Source organism: Chenopodium album, chromosome 2 (assembly GCF_948465745.1).
Source record: "Chenopodium album chromosome 2, dcCheAlbu1.1, whole genome shotgun sequence".
Lineage (NCBI taxonomy): Eukaryota > Viridiplantae > Streptophyta > Magnoliopsida > Caryophyllales > Amaranthaceae > Chenopodium > Chenopodium album.
In genome coordinates, this window is record NC_137835.1 from 17,031,569 (window position 1) to 17,048,322 (window position 16,754).

General features: G+C 35.5%; 1 protein-coding gene, 1 long non-coding RNA gene and 1 other non-coding gene across 3 annotated transcripts; 2 read left to right on the forward strand and 1 right to left on the reverse strand.

The window, feature by feature from the left end:
• Positions 1–2,824: 2,824 nt before the first annotated feature.
• Positions 2,825–13,040, forward strand: LOC145569536 (uncharacterized). Its single transcript, XM_081628864.1, has 4 exons — positions 2,825–3,009; positions 3,093–3,365; positions 3,454–3,591; positions 13,017–13,040. Exons 1-4 carry the CDS (start codon positions 2,986–2,988, stop codon positions 13,038–13,040), a joined length of 459 nt encoding a protein of 152 aa, XP_081484990.1. The 5' UTR covers positions 2,825–2,985.
• Positions 11,033–11,139, reverse strand: LOC145607918 (small nucleolar RNA R71). Its single transcript, XR_014105663.1, has one exon. It is a non-coding gene; the product is annotated as a small nucleolar RNA R71 (small nucleolar RNA).
• A 394-nt stretch (positions 13,041–13,434) lies between the features above and the next one.
• On the forward strand, positions 13,435–16,140 carry LOC145583866 (uncharacterized). The gene is made up of 3 exons (XR_014100317.1): positions 13,435–13,539; positions 13,624–13,901; positions 15,814–16,140. It is a non-coding gene; the product is annotated as an uncharacterized LOC145583866 (long non-coding RNA).
• Positions 16,141–16,754: the final 614 nt, after the last annotated feature.

The following is a 16,754-nucleotide window of genomic DNA, read 5'->3' on the forward strand; positions in this document are numbered from 1 at the left end:
GGAGAGAACATGACGTTAGGCATTGTCTTGATGTGATGCATATAGAGAAGAATGTGTGTGATGCTCTTTTGGGGACGCTTATGAATATCCCAGGCAAAACAAAGGACGGAAAGGGTGCACGGTTAGATTTGCAAGAGATGGGGATTCGTCAAGAATTGTGGCCTCAAGAAAAGGTCAGAAAGGGAAAGGAGCCGAGAATAGAAGATGAAAGTGTTTCGAAAAAAGGGAAGGAGAAGAGCAAGGGAAAGGGAAAGGCCAAAGATGCGTCAAAGAAGAAAGTTAAGGGTAAAGGGAAGGATGAAAAGAATTATTTACCCCCGGCTTGCTATACATTGTCAAGGGTAGAGAAGCGTATGTTTTGTGCATGTTTGTACGACATTAAGGTTCCATCAGGGTACTCATCTAACATGAAAAGATTTGTAACCTTAAATGGAGAATTGAAGCTGACAAGTATGAAATCCCATGATTGTCACATTATGATGCAAGTATTCCTACCGATTGCAATCCGTGGTATTCTACCGAAACACGTGAGGGAAACGATTACAAGCCTTTGTTCGTTTTTCAATACAATTTGTAGCAAAGTTCTTGATCCTTGTACACTAGATGCTTTGCAAGTTGATGTGGTTGTGACTTTGTGCAAATTTGAGATGTATTTCCCACCCTCATTTTTTGACATAATGGTTCATCTGGTTCTTCATTTGGTGCGTGAGATTAAGTTGTGCGGTCCAGTGTTCATGAGGTGGTGCTACCCTTTTGAAAGACACATGGGTACATTACAAGATAAAGTACGGAACCGAGCCCAACCTGAAGGAAGTATAATGCAAGGGACAGTGGGTGAGGAAATAGGTAACTTTGTGGCGGACTACATAGCCCTTGCTCAACCTATTGGTCTTCCTACTTCTAGACATGAAGGTAGACTTGATGGTCATGGCACAATTAGGTCGAAACGAATGTCACCAGACCGAGATCAGTTCTTACAAGCACACCTTTATGTGTTGCACCATGTTTCAGATGTGCACCCATATTTAGACGAGCACATGGCTTGTTTGCGTGCCGAATTTCCATCCAAAGGTGAAAGGGCACTTATGCAGTTGCATAATAAGAAATTTGTTGATTGGTTTCGTGAACGAGTAATGAGTGGATTGAATGATACTAATGTGACCGATACAGTACGGTGGCTTGCGTACGGTCCTAGGGATGATGTCCGTTCATTTGAGGGATATGACATCAATGGGTACACTTTTTGGACCGAGGCTCGTGATTTGAAATCTTCCTCCACCCAAAACAGTGGTGTAACTCTTGTGGCATCGTCAAGGGAGTTTGCAAGTTCTAAGGATAAATCACCTGTCGATGCAGAGTTGTCATACTATGGTCGAATTCAAGAAATATGGGAGCTTGATTATTGTGACTTCACGGTTGCTCTTTTCAAGTGTAAGTGGGTTGATAATATCAGGCGTAACGTCAAACATGAGGACTTTACTCTTGTAGATCTTGGCCACTTGAATGATAGTGCGGAACCATTTATCCTTGCATCTCAAGCTAAGCAAGTGTTCTACGTAACTGACCCAATGGATTCAAAATGGTCTATAGTGCTAGCTGGCAAAAGAAGAATCTTAGGCATTGGAGATGTTGAGGATGAGGAAGAATATGATGCGTTTGATGATTCAGCACCTTTCACTGTTCCTAGACCTGGAGTACTAAATGATATAGACAACGAAGCAGGTTATATGCGATCAGACCACAACGAAGGAATTTCAGAATGAGGTAGTTTGATTAAAAGTTAGTAATGGTTTCATTGCAAATATAGTTTAGTTTGAAATTGCCTAAGTGTACTCATTATCATGCATATACAAGGTTATAGGACTATAAGTAGGTGAAACTGGCATAAATAGCTTCTACTTAACCCAACTCCTTTGTTTTGTGTATGAACTAACATTTATTCATTCTAACAACCTATTTTCCATATGTAGATTGAAATTGGCATTTTGTACTCATTATCATGCATATACAAGGTTATAGGACCGTAATAAGTAGGTGAAAATGGCTAAAATAGCTTCTACATAACCATAATAACTATCATGCATATACTTTACTATACACTAATATTGTTTTATGATTGCTTTGACAGGTGCTTAATTATATCTCATGGCGGACGATCATGATCCTCGTTTGGTAGAGGACATTGACGATGATGAGTATGAGGACGAGTACGAGGATGACGACTCCGATGATAGTGATGCTCCTTATGATGTGAATAAGGAGGATGACTTGGGTGAGCCAGAGGATCAGGCTCAAGAGGAGTTCGAGCGTAGGCTTGACGATTTTGAAAAGTTAGCTGAACGTGCACCGGCCATTGAAAATACAACACGTGAGATTGTTGGTGAGAACCCGACTCCTGAAAGTCAAGGCCAAGGACAAGATGAAAACAACATAGGTGGTGGAGGGGGGGAAAAGGCACCGGCTGAAAGAAAAACAAGGGGTCCGACGAGAAGCTTTAAGAAACCGGACGGTCCCATGGTCTTGGAGTATGACAACAAAGGCCAACCCGGGCCCAAATGGCGTCGACAATATGCTAATCAAGTTGGCTTATGTTCGCGGAAAATCCCCATTACACTTGTAATGCGGCAAGTACCTCCGGGTTTGATTCAAGCATTTTGGGATGATACAAGGGTAAGTGTGTTTTTGGCACATTTAGACAATTTAAGATACCTTAACCTTATGATTGTTTTTAAATAGAAACCAATAATCGGTTTTAATCTGTGCTTGCAGAGGCAGTTTTCTATTCCTAATGATCCCGAGAAGAAAAAGGTCTTTGTCTCTTTATTAGCGGAAAGATTCAGAGGCTTTAAGACCAAGTTGACTAATCGGTGGATCCATAAGAAGAAGAAGGTGCAAACAAAGAAGAAGAATGCCAAAGAGGATAACCGTCTCCCGTGGCAAATATGGCCGACCGTGTCAAAAGATGATTGGGAAGAGTTCGTTAGAATGAAGAGTCAAAAGAAAGCCATTGTAAGTTTGTGTAAATCTGATGTCAATTGAATAATAGCTTGACACTTTTTGTATTAATGAGACTAACATTTTTTGTTTTGTAGGAACTTCGAGAGCAAAATCAAGCGAATGCAGAAAAGAAGGAATACGTCCATCGTATGGGTCCTAAGACTTTTGCTGAAAAGAGACCTGAGTGGGCCGCTTCGGGTTTATACCCTAAAGCGCTTCTAGTGGCATCGAAGGAACCCTCTAGTTCCACGATCACTACCTTGGTGAGTCGTGCCGGTGATTTCTTTTGTTCTCTCCATTCGTTTGATAAGAAAACCGGAAAATGGTTCATCAAGGGTCCGGAAGCTAAAAAACTGGCGGATAAGCTAGTAAGTTACCTATGAATTGTTGAAATTAAGTCACTTTTGCATCTAACCATTAACTGTTTTACTGACCTCATTTTTCCTTATGCTATAGCTTGAGCACACTCAAGAGATGGTGGAGGGCAAATTTGAACCAAGTATTGAGAATGACCCTTTCACCATGGCTTTGGGAAGGCCATACCATCCAGGACGAGTAGTAGGTTCGGGAGGGTCATTGCTTGGATGGAATAAGGTGATGGGTCCCGAATACACAAAATCGGGTACATCTCGAGCCAGTGTTAACTCACCGGGGGAGTTGGATGCCAAGGTGGCATCAATTAAGGAACAAGTACGCAACGAGTTAGTTGGTGAATTTAATGCTTGGGCGAAGCTGATGAACTTACCGACTTTGCCGTTCCTCACGAGTACCCCGGTTGACTCATGTTCTGAACCAAAAGGACAAGGAGAAGGTGATAGACATGGAGGAGATGAGATACGTGGTGAAGATGTGTCACCTCAGGTAAAATCAACTGGGTTATTAAAAGTTTTAAAATACCGAGTTAATTGAGATTTTAGGTGCAATGATTGATGTACTGTTGTAGGTTCCTACTCCTACACATGCGGACTCGAGGGAGCTTGAAAATCCAACACCGCATGAATTTCCAGAGTTACAGGTAATTTGTAACCCTCTACCTTAATGAATTTTGTTATATCTATGTTGTTGTAAAAGTCCTACTTAACTATCTTCTTTTTATATATTTACTTGTGTAGGAAGACACCCGGTGTGCACTTCTAGCCCCAGGGCATGCAAATAGTACCGTGTTGAGTTTGGTGGCGTATGGTAGTGCCCAACCGACGACGGGTGCTACGGCGGGGCCACATCATTACTCTGTTGGGATCGATTCAGTGGTTGCGGGGTTCGAAGACATCCCACTACCCGTACCGATAGAGGAGGTTGAGATAACAGCACTTTGGCAAGCTGTAGGTAGCTTCGTTGATTGGCCACGTGCATGGGTGAAGTTGATTAATAAGGAGGTAAATTAGCTACTCACTTGACTATTTCATCATTTCATCAAAAAGTAGACATTTTGAGCCGAAATGGCTACTTACTTGCCTTTTTTCTTCATTTCTCAACTTAACAACTTCTTGCATCTCAAAACAACTCATAATCACATATTTATAAGTGTTTTTCATTTGAAATTACATGAAAATCGCCAAGTTCTAAGTTTTTGGGTCAAATTCATAAAAAAAAGCCATTTTGAGCCGAAATGGCTACTCACTTGCCTATTTTCTACATTTCTCAACTTATAAACTTCTTGCATCTCAAAACAACTCATAATCACATATTTATAAGTGTTTGTCATTTGAAATTACATAAAAATCACCAAGTTCTAAGTTTTTGGGTCAAATTCATAAAAAAAAGCCATTTTGAGCCGAAATGGCTACTCACTTGCCTATTTTCTACATTTCTCAACTTATAAACTTCTTGCATCTCAAAACAACTCATAATCACATATTTATAAGTGTTTGTCATTTGAAATTACATAAAAATCACCAAGTTCTAAGTTTTTGGGTCAAATTCATAAAAAAAAGCCATTTTGAGCCGAAATGGCTACTTACTTGCCTATTTTCTTCATTTCTCAACTTATAAACTCCTTGCATCTCAAAACAACTCATAATCACATATTTATAAGTGTTTGTCATTTGAAATTACATAAAAATCACCAAGTTCTAAGTTTTTGGGTCAAATTCATAAAAAAAAGCCATTTTGAGCCGAAATGGCTACTCACTTGCCTATTTTCTACATTTCTCAACTTATAAACTTCTTGCATCTCAAAAAAACTCATAATCACATATTTATAAGTGTTTGTCATTTGAAATTACATAAAAATCACCAAGTTCTAAGTTTTTGGGTCAAATTCATAAAAAAAAGCCATTTTGAGCCGAAATGGCTACTTACTTGCCTATTTTCTTCATTTCTCAACTTATAAACTCCTTGCATCTCAAAACAACTCATAATCACATATTTATAAGTGTTTGTCATTTGAAATTACATAAAAATCACCAAGTTCTAAGTTTTTGGGTCAAATTCATAAAAAAAGCCATTTTGAGCCGAAATGGCTACTCACTTGCCTATTTTCTACATTTCTCAACTTATAAACTTCTTGCATCTCAAAACAACTCATAATCACATATTTATAAGTGTTTGTCATTTGAAATTACATAAAAATCACCAAGTTCTAAGTTTTTGGGTCAAATTCATAAAAAAAGCCATTTTGAGCCGAAATGGCTACTCACTTGCCTATTTTCTACATTTCTCAACTTATAAACTTCTTGCATCTCAAAACAACTCATAATCACATATTTATAATTGTTTGTCATTTGAAATTACATAAAAATCACCAAGTTCTAAGTTTTTGGGTCAAATTCATAAAAAAAAGCCATTTTGAGCCGAAATGGCTACTTACTTGCCTATTTTCTTCATTTCTCAACTTATAAACTCCTTGCATCTCAAAACAACTCATAATCACATATTTATAAGTGTTTGTCATTTGAAATTACATAAAAATCACCAAGTTCTAAGTTTTTGGGTCAAATTCATAAAAAAAAGCCATTTTGAGCCGAAATGGCTACTCACTTGCCTATTTTCTACATTTCTCAACTTATAAACTTCTTGCATCTCAAAACAACTCATAATCACATATTTATAAGTGTTTGTCATTTGAAATTACATAAAAATCACCAAGTTCTAAGTTTTTGGGTCAAATTCATAAAAAAAAGCCATTTTGAGCCGAAATGGCTACTTACTTGCCTATTTTCTTCATTTCTCAACTTATAAACTCCTTGCATCTCAAAACAACTCATAATCACATATTTATAAGTGTTTGTCATTTGAAATTACATAAAAATCACCAAGTTCTAAGTTTTTGGGTCAAATTCATAAAAAAAAGCCATTTTGAGCCGAAATGGCTACTCACTTGCCTATTTTCTACATTTCTCAACTTATAAACTTCTTGCATCTCAAAACAACTCATAATCACATATTTATAAGTGTTTGTCATTTGAAATTACATAAAAATCACCAAGTTCTAAGTTTTTGGGTCAAATTCATAAAAAAAAGCCATTTTGAGCCGAAATGGCTACTCACTTGCCTATTTTCTACATTTCTCAACTTATAAACTTCTTGCATCTCAAAACAACTCATAATCACATATTTATAAGTGTTTGTCATTTGAAATTACATAAAAATCACCAAGTTCTAAGTTTTTGGGTCAAATTCATAAAAAAAAAGCCATTTTGAGCCGAAATGGCTACTTACTTGCCTATTTTCTTCATTTCTCAACTTATAAACTCCTTGCATCTCAAAACAACTCATAATCACATATTTATAAGTTTTTTTCATTTGAAATTACATAAAAATCACCAAGTTCTAAGTTTTTGGGTCAAATTCATAAAAAAAAGCCATTTTTAGCCGAAATGGCTACTCACTTGCCTATTTTCTACATTTCTCAACTTATAAACTTCTTGCATCTCAAAACAACTCATAATCACATATTTATAAGTGTTTGTCATTTGAAATTACATAAAAATCACCAAGTTCTAAGTTTTTGGGTCAAATTCATAAAAAAAAGCCATTTTGAGCCTAAAACTTATTATTTCCCAAACTATTTCAGATTTCCAGTGGAAGCAAAACTTCAAAGAGAAAGAGGGTGGAGAAGCCTAAAAGAATTGATCAACCTAAGAAGAAGCTTAGTGAACAACAGTCCAAGAGTGAACAAGCGTCGAAGTTGCACTCTTCGAAAGGTTCACCCATGCCACCTACTCTAATTGTTGAAGACATTGTTCTTCAATCGCTCTCTACTGACATGACCTTTCTTCACAACCGTGCTTGTCATTTGGTCGATCCCATGGAAGTTGCACTTCCTAAGGCAATGTTCCACTATGATGAGGATGCAATTGCATGGATCAGCAAAGAAGATGTGAAGGAATTTCTGCGTGGTGCAAAGCTTAACATTTCCCTCATTCAAACATTCATGAGGTAACTTCAATGCCTACATAAAGTTCATACTTTTTTCAAGTTATTCAAATTGATGGTGATTATCCTACATCTGATAAATTAATCAATGTTCATGCACGCAGAGCACTACAGGAGCACTTAACTGACACTGATTCTCCGTGTAAAGTTGGGTGGTTATGCCCCGAGCAGTTATCCACTACTAAAATCATAGGCAACCCCCATGATGTGTTGTACTATGTTGAACAGAGTATAAGGGAATCAACGCGTGCGGGAGACAAGTTCATATTCGCCCCATGTTATAGAGAGTATGACTAACCATGTCAAATTCAATCGATTTGGCCTCATTATATGTTGAATCCTAAATATTAATTACCTTGTCTATTGTGAACTTATGTAGGGAGCATTGGAGCCTCATGGTGATTTGTAATTCCACTAACACAATTTATCACCTTGATTCAGCTCGATCATCAGAGAAGTGGCTCGTGAAGTCTATATTGCAAAAGTAAATATATATAGCAACCTATAGTGATGATTATTGCTAATAATAACTAATTTAGTAATCATACGACTAATCAAATTTGATTGTATTTTTTATACTACAGTGTTATGAAGAAGCTACATTGTCGTGCTCCAAAGGGTCCAACATGGAAGACACCGTTGGTAATTTACATGATATTATTGTGATTATCTTGAAAATCTATGGTAGTAAATATTTGCTCATTTCCTTTGCATGTTTCAATGATGTGATTTGTTTGTCATATGCTAGTGCGCACAACAAGAGAATGGACTTGATTGTGCTTTGTATGTGATGAGATTCATGCTTGACATTGTGACTAATTGTACGGACACTCAACAGCTTGATGAGGTAAGTCCTAAAATTTCTTGAAATGCTATATTGATGTGATTTCTAGCCTTAGACACCTAATATTATCCAACAATGACATGTTATGAGAAACAAAAAGGCTATTTCACAAGAAAGGTAGAAAATGGGTTGAATAGAAGTCATATGGGCCATATTAGGGCCATTTTGTGTAAATATGCTCTTTTGATGTGATTTCTTTCCTTATACACCTATAACTAGATAATATTGACATGTTATGAGATAAATAAAGTTCATTTAATAAGAAATGTAGGAAATGGGCAAAGTAAGGTCATATAGGCCATATTCGGGCCATTTTGGGTAAAAACCGTCATAAACCTTAATAAAATGCTCTCCTATACAATTTTAGGGCTTACACACATACAACTACCCAACATTGACATGTTATGAGAAAGAAATAGTTCATTTGATAAGTAATGTAGAAAATGGGCTACATAGAAGTCATATAAGCCCTATTTGGGCCATGTTGAGTAAAATGCGTTGTTGAACTTCTTGAAATGCTATATTGATGTGATTTCTAGCCTTAGACACCTAATATTATCCAACAATGACATGTTATGAGAAACAAAAAGGCTATTTCACAAGAAAGGTAGAAAATGGGTTGAATAGAAGTCATATGGGCCATATTAGGGCCATTTTGTGTTAATATGCTCTTTTGATGTGATTTCTTTCCTTATACACCTATAACTAGATAATATTGACATGTTATGAGATAAATAAAGTTCATTTAATAAGAAATGTAGGAAATGGGCAAAGTAAGGTCATATAGGCCATATTCGGGCCATTTTGGGTAAAAACCGTCATAAACCTTAATAAAATGCTCTCCTATACAATTTTAGGGCTTACACACATACAAATACCCAACATTGACATGTTATGAGAAAGAAATAGTTCATTTGATAAGTAATGTAGAAAATGGGCTATATAGAAGTCGTATAGGTAATATTTGATTAAATACATATTTTTTGCCTAATTAATTATTTTTAAAATAATGTTTTTGTATTTCAAGTTTTGCAAGGTCCAAAAGGATGGTCCGTTGACAATCAAGGAGCTTAATGAAGTTCGTGACATGTTGGCGTCTTTCATCACCTTCAACATGTAAATGGCATGCATTGTAATTGTAAATTATTTATGTTAACTTTTGAACTATATATAACTTATTATTCATTATATATGTGTACTTACTATTATTTGTATATATGTAAGAAACTTTTTTTTTTTTTTGTATTTCGTTTGGGAATATTTATATCTATATATATATATAATTGAATTCTTGTATCTAATATTATTTTTGTATATAATAATTAATAATATTATTATTAGTTATTATAATAATAAAATTATTAATTATTATATTTAATATAATTGCTGGAATTACAGGGTATTATTATTGCAGGTTTTTTGTAAAAAATATTATTGCACGATGGAAAAAAAAAAAAAGAAAAAAAAAATATATATACAAAAGGCACCGGTTAGGCAGGAACCGGTGCCTAAACTATCCACCACCCAAAAAAAAAAGGCGGGAGAGCAGTATTAGGCACCGGTTAACCGGTGCCTATTCCACCCTATGGCACCGGTTAACCGGTGCCTATTAAACCCTATGGCACCGGTTTTGAACCGGTGCCAAATATGGGGTTTTTGGCACCCCTCAAATAGGCAGCGGTTCAAACCGGTGCCTTAGACCGGGTTTGAACCGCTGCCTAATGCGTTTTTTCTACTAGTGATAAGAACTTAGATCTAGTAAATTGGGAGAGCATGTTAGATCTATGTTGATTAATAAATTGCAAGAGCCTTTTAATCGTGTTATTTATGCAATGTCAATGATTGATTACTATGTTTTACCCTGGAGTATTATTTATTGGTGAACCTATGTCCTAGATCCTTTTATTCATTGTTTTCTCCCTATTCTTAATCTTTGTAGTTTAATTTCATACTCAAATATAAATATTGGTTATTTAGATAATTTAGATTATAATAATTAATTAGGAGTAAAAAGACTTTTTTCCCTGTGGAGATCGACCCTACTTCCCTATCTACTTTAGTTAAAGGATTTAGGTATTTACTTTTGATTAGGGGATACGACTTTACCCTGTCAAAATTTGGCGCCGTTGCCGGGGAAACGGTTTTATTTTTATTTCTGATTGTTTTTGTAGTCTAGATTATTTCTCTTTTGTCTCAGAGAGCGTTAGTTCTCTGAGACAAATCTCATATTTGCTTCTAGTTTTTTTTTATGCCCAGGTGTTCCAGATTAGGTTACATCCCATTCGATCCTGAGATCGAACGTTCCTTCCATAGGCAGAAAAATTTCTACAAGCAAATCCTGGTGGATTCTGGTGATAATAACAATAATCATCGAGATCCTCCAACTGGTTCTAGCGATTCAGAGACATCATCAGACGCAGAATCAGAGATGACGGCTCCAAAGAAGCTTAGTGATTATTCACAACCAAAGCTTACGGATTTTCCACATCTCACCCCCACTCCGATCCGGCTCTTGATGGGGTTCAATTTGAAATCAAACCTCAATTTATAACGATGATAGAGAGGAAGCAATTTAGTGGAGCCAAGGGTGAAGACCCGAATCTTCACATTGCTGACTATAGTCAATATTGCAACACCATCAGGCAAGCCGGGGTCACTCAAGACCAAATAAGGGAGATTCTCTTTCCCTTCTCTTTAACTGGAAAATCTAAATTGTGGTTTAATGGCTTAAATAGAACTACATTTGGTATAACTGACTGGGAAACTCTTGTTTTGAATTTCTATAACAAGTATTATCCTGCAGAGAGAACAGCAGTACTACGGAGTGCGATCCAGAACTTTGCCCAAGAAGCCGATGAGTCTTTATATGAGACTTGGGAGAGGTTCAAGGACTTACAAAGAGAATGCCCTCACCATAATTTAGTGCAATGGCAGTTAATCCAAGCCTTATATAACAGCATTGGAAATTCCTCTAGAATAATTTTAGACTCTGCAGCTAGTGGGAGATTTATGAATCTTAATGTTGATGATGCAGGTCAGGTTATTGAAGATATGGAGATACACAATTCCCAATATGGGAATCCTAGAGGATTTGCTAACAAGGGGAAGCATAGTGTCGACTCTGTATCCTTTTTGCAAGCTCAACTAACCTCTATCTTCCAAAAATTAGATAGTCTGAGCACTGCTAATGTAGCTAATGTTTCTGCAATTAATAATAATTCTAATGAGGCCTTCTTTGAAAATTGTGGTATTGTAGGTCATTGGGAGCAAGATTGCAGGAGTTTCGTGGAGCAAGTTAATTCCTTCCAAGCTTATAGGCAGAATAACCCATACTCCAACACCTACAATCCTGGGTATCGGAATCATCCGTACCTTTCCTACCGGAGCACTAACGTTCAAAATCCACCACCACAAGAACCACAGGCGCCACAGCAGCAGAAATATTATCATCCCAATGCTAGCCAAAAGAACCAACCACAACAAACCCCCTCATCTTCTGACCCTTCTCTGGCGGAAATAAGAGTAATGTCGGTTAATATGCAAAAGCACATGGAGAGCAGAGATGCGACAATTGATCAAATTCTAGCGCATAATAAAATTATGGATAATCAAATTGCGCAACTCTCCTCTACTCTACAAGTTCGCCAACAGGGAGCTCTGCCGGCGCAACCAACCTGACCTACAGATCAAGCATTTGCAATTACTCTAAGGAGTGGTTCAAACTATGAAGGGCCCTCTATGCCCGGAGTTGATGAACCTGTTTTATTAAATAATGCTAATCTTGATTCCATTAAACCAAACAATGTAGTTGATAGCCCTGCAGGGCTAAAGGATAATACTAACATATCTAATTCTACATTGCAGGGTACAACTCCAGAGAAGGTGGCTACTCCAAACAAGAATAAGAATGCTCCGAAGCCAACACTACAACAAATCATCACTTGTGCCACGAATTATGCCACGGGAATTCCAAATTCGTTGCATAATTTCAACTAGCCACGGGAACAATGAACTATGATACAAAACCTATATAAGATGAAAAATTGATGCCACGGGTATTTATTTTCCCATGGAAAATATTATACTTGTGTCACGAGTAGTGTTTTTCCCGTGACAAACTTTACAGTTGTGCCACGAGTAGCTCTTTTCCCGTGATAAACTTTACATTTGAGCCACGAGTAGTTTGTTCCCGTGGCAAACTTTACACTAGCGTCACATGTCATAATTTTCTCGTGTTAAGCGTAAATTTATGTCATGTTTTATGCTACAATAATATAAATAATATATATAGGGTAGAATATTAAACATAATACACATTAGATGTTGTGTGATAAGTCAATGAAGGCATTTTTTTTAAGCAAATAAAGGCAATTATGTTTATTTATTTAATTATTTGACACAAATTATGTTTAGTACTAGTATAAAATACACTCTTGAACTAAATCTGCAGTAGTACATTGCCATAGTCTTATAGAACAAGACAACATACACGATAACATACCAATGAAGCATGGAAAAATGAGCTTCAATCAATATTTTTAGAAAATATCAATAGAAAAAAAAAAGAAATTTTAATAATATTTCCTTATTCTAATTGATACGTACGTGTATTTATACGAGTGCATTCACGGTACATGTTTCCTTAACATTCAATTTTATTTTTTTTTAGGAACTACGAATTCATGTTTCATTAACAGTCAACTTTTTTTTTTTTTTTTTTTTTTTTTTTACAAAATATTTGTTTTTGTTCACCATTAAAAATCATAAACATATTACTCCCTATGTGTTTTTTTTAAAGATTTACAGTTTGACTGGCACATAGTTTTAGGCAATATAATTGATCTAAATAAAATAAGAGGTAAGTGGGGTACTTGGAGTATTAAAAATATATAAAAGAAAGATAGTGGGGTTAATAGGTTATTGAAAAATAATAAATGTGAGAGGAGAGATATAATAAAAAAAAAGTAGCAGTAGGTTTGGTTGGAGACCATGAGAGGAGAGAGATATAATATTTTAATGTAGCTTTTTGCCAAAAAATAAGGAAGTGTAAGGTGTAACACTTATTAAAAAAACGGCCGGATTCGGTAAGTGTAACACTTAAAAAAACACGGAGGCAGGGAGTACTTGGAAATAAGGTATTTAGTTTTTTTATTGCCTCTAAAAAAATAAAGTTGGTTTTTAAGGAAAAATTAATTAAAATAAAAAAACTACCTAGTCTTCATTCTGTATTTTCTCCTCCTTTCTTTCTCAGTCTCCCATTGAAGCGCACTCAACATTTTCTATTGAAGCGATTTCTATCCTCCATTCAAGCAGCTTCTAGGGTAAGATTTTACTTTCTTTTTTCTTATAATCCAATTTCAATTTCACAAATCTAGGGTTATATCCTGATTTTATTCTCAATTTAGTGTTCTTTTTGAACTCCATGGCTTCCTCACCTCCAAGGCTTCCCCCATTTCACGGCTTTCGACTTGTCAATCTCCACCGTTGTTTGCAAGTCCTGGATTCAATTTTTGCGATTAGAGGTAGAATCAAATGAAATTTCCTTAAGATTGAAATTATCCAGCCTTGATTCGAGCAGATTCAATACGATACTTAGTTTTGAGCCAATTTTACGGTTTTTCATGCAACAATTCAAGCAACAATAAATTCGAATCAATTTCGAATTGAAAATCAGAAAATTGAGGTTAGGGCTTCTGGGTTTTTATTTTTGCGTTAATTTTTAGGCTGTTTGATCCAATTATTCATGTTAAATGCTATGATTTCTTGGGTTTAATTTGTTTGATTTCAATGTAATTGCTTGTTTGATTTCAATTTACTTCCACTGTTCGCAATTCCTTTTCTTCTTCTTTTAATTAGGTTATTTTTTTTACGTAATTGCTCAATTCATATCTTCTGGAATAAATTGTACAATTTTAAGTGTGTATTTAAAAAAAATCAGTTTTGTGATAATTTTTTTTTTTTGTTATTAAATTATCTAAGTTTCCTCAGTTAGGTTGATGGATTTTTGTTATGTATATCTACATTTTGAATATAAAAAGTTCTTGTCAATTGTGATGTAAGAGTTGTTGATAAGCAGTTAATGGTAGAACTTTGGAAATCGATGCCTTCACATTTTACACTTTGTGAGTTTGTGACCTTGTTTGATTATTATGTGTCTTGAAAAAAGTAACTTGTGGGTGTAAGGTGAATATTGAGAGTCATTGTGATCCTTGTCAATGTTAGATAATCTAAGTTGTTAGATAAGCTAAGTTGCTAAGTTGATGATTCAAGCGTTTAGTTACTCATTTACATGAAATTGTTTGATGAGTAGTATTTAAATTGAGAGGGGATGTGAACTCATGAGTACTAATAAGACAAGGAATTAATTTTCATAAAATTATGAGCTTAATTTGATGTTAATCAAATTTGGTGGATGCAACTTTGTGATTGGAGCTTTTTTCCCAAAAATTATGAGCCTAATTTGATAATTTAATCAAGTTTGATTGCTAATATGTTTCAGAACCCTTTGATGTTAAGATATGGGTTCAAGATGAGTGCCCCTTCTGCCTTTTAAAAGTTGTTTTACTTGCATTAACTAGGACATTGTTTGTGTTGTTAGTATATTAGCCTTCTCAAAGTCGTAGTTGAGTAAGAAGGTGTCTAATGGTCAAACCCGAGTTTGTTTTTTAATTAACTAAAGGTGATTGATTTATGAAGAGAGGCATATTGGGGTGGTTCAGGATATCAAACTGTGCTTTGCTGGTGCAACAACTAACTTACTCGATGGTATCACTGATTTTCTTGGAAAGTGTTTGCCTATGCTCAACGACATGACTAAACAAAATATGCCTCTCTTCATAAATTAATCCCTTTAGTTAATCTAACTAATTTTCTAACTTTCTTTCACCTGATTATTAATCTTGCGAATGAAATGTTTATGTCAGTTGGTCATAAGGATCATTTGTTTGTGCCTGCTTGTGCTAAGATTGCCTATGAAACTGATTTGTTTGCTTCTAACTCTGGTTATGATGCTGGTCCTTCATAATCTATTCATTATGAATTATGGTTCGTTAAGGTGAATGTCCTATGGTCCTATGGGTGTATTATTGGTACTACGATTGATTAATATGTATAATATGTTTAATAGGTTTAAGCTTATGTTAGTACCTTAGTCCAATATTTATGCGTTGGTTATGTGCACATTGCATCTGGTGGTTAATTTTTATACAGTATAATAGCACCAGCAAGTATCTAACTGCAACTTTTGTAAACAAGTTTATGGTTAGATAGGCCTTTAATATATCTCTTCGTTGTGTGTTAAAAAAAGGGATTGTAACAGCCACTGTGACTCCACAACACCTGTTTCTGAATGAGGCTTGCAGCCACATAACTACTATCTTCCAGTGCTAAAAAAGGACTTCCATATATGTGCTTTCAAATCAATAATGAATCAAAATAAAAATTAAAAAACTTCTTCTTTTAGGCTGGGATCTTAGATAGGTTGTGTAGTTTGTTAAGACTAATCAAGTGAAGAAAATCCATGACATTTGCTCTGTTGTGTCTTGGACATGAACTTCTGTCATCGCTCTGATTGTTCCTTTTGGTTGTACATGCAGGACATGCACTCGTTTCTGTAGTAACTAGTGGAAGTAAAAATTATTTTCTTGGGACTGATCTTGCTCCTTCATGAGAGGTGGAAGCTAGAATGTTCTTGTGAATGTGCTAGAATCTTTAATATGCCAAAATATTTGCAGAGGAATGCACTCATAATAGAAGTAAAAGTGGCTCTACGGTGGTCGGAGAAAGCAAGGTGTTTTAGATGCTTCAAGGTTTGCTACAGTTGCTGTAGTTGGGTGCTGCTGCTCTCTTCTGAACACTACTACTTCTAATTTGCTTGTTGTTGCTGCTACAAATTTGTTGTGCTCTAATCAATTATTATTTTCTTTCTTTTGTTTTTTTGATGAACATTGTAAATTTACATGCTATTAATGAAAATATCCAAATTTTATGTGTATATATGCATTATGTTTGTTGATCAATTTAGGTGAAAAATAATGCAAATCTGGTGCCTCTAAGCTATTTAGCAACGGTAATATTAATAGCAACAAATTTATTAGCCAAGATAGTATTTATGTTAAACAAGCTAATTATTCACGGTAATATTTGTGGCAACATCGTTTATTAGTCACGGTTAAATTTATGGCAAATAATTTGTTAGCCACGTTAATATTCGTGGCAGGTGAATTTGTTTGCCATGTAAATACCCATGGCATAAAAATTGTAATTTGCCACAACATCCATTTTCCCGTGGCAAATTTCTAGCCACGGCCTCTTGTGCCACGGGATTAAATTTCAAAATTCCCGTGGCTAAATTACATAGCCACGGAAATTTTAAACTTGTGCCACGATTTTACTCGTGGCACAAAGGTCAATTTGTTGTAGTGCAATTATCAAACTTCCATTTCCCAATCGTCAATTGAAGAAAAACTTGGATAAGCAGTTTGGTAAGTTCTTGGAAGTGGTAAAAGATTTGAAGGTAACAGTTCCCTTTACTGAA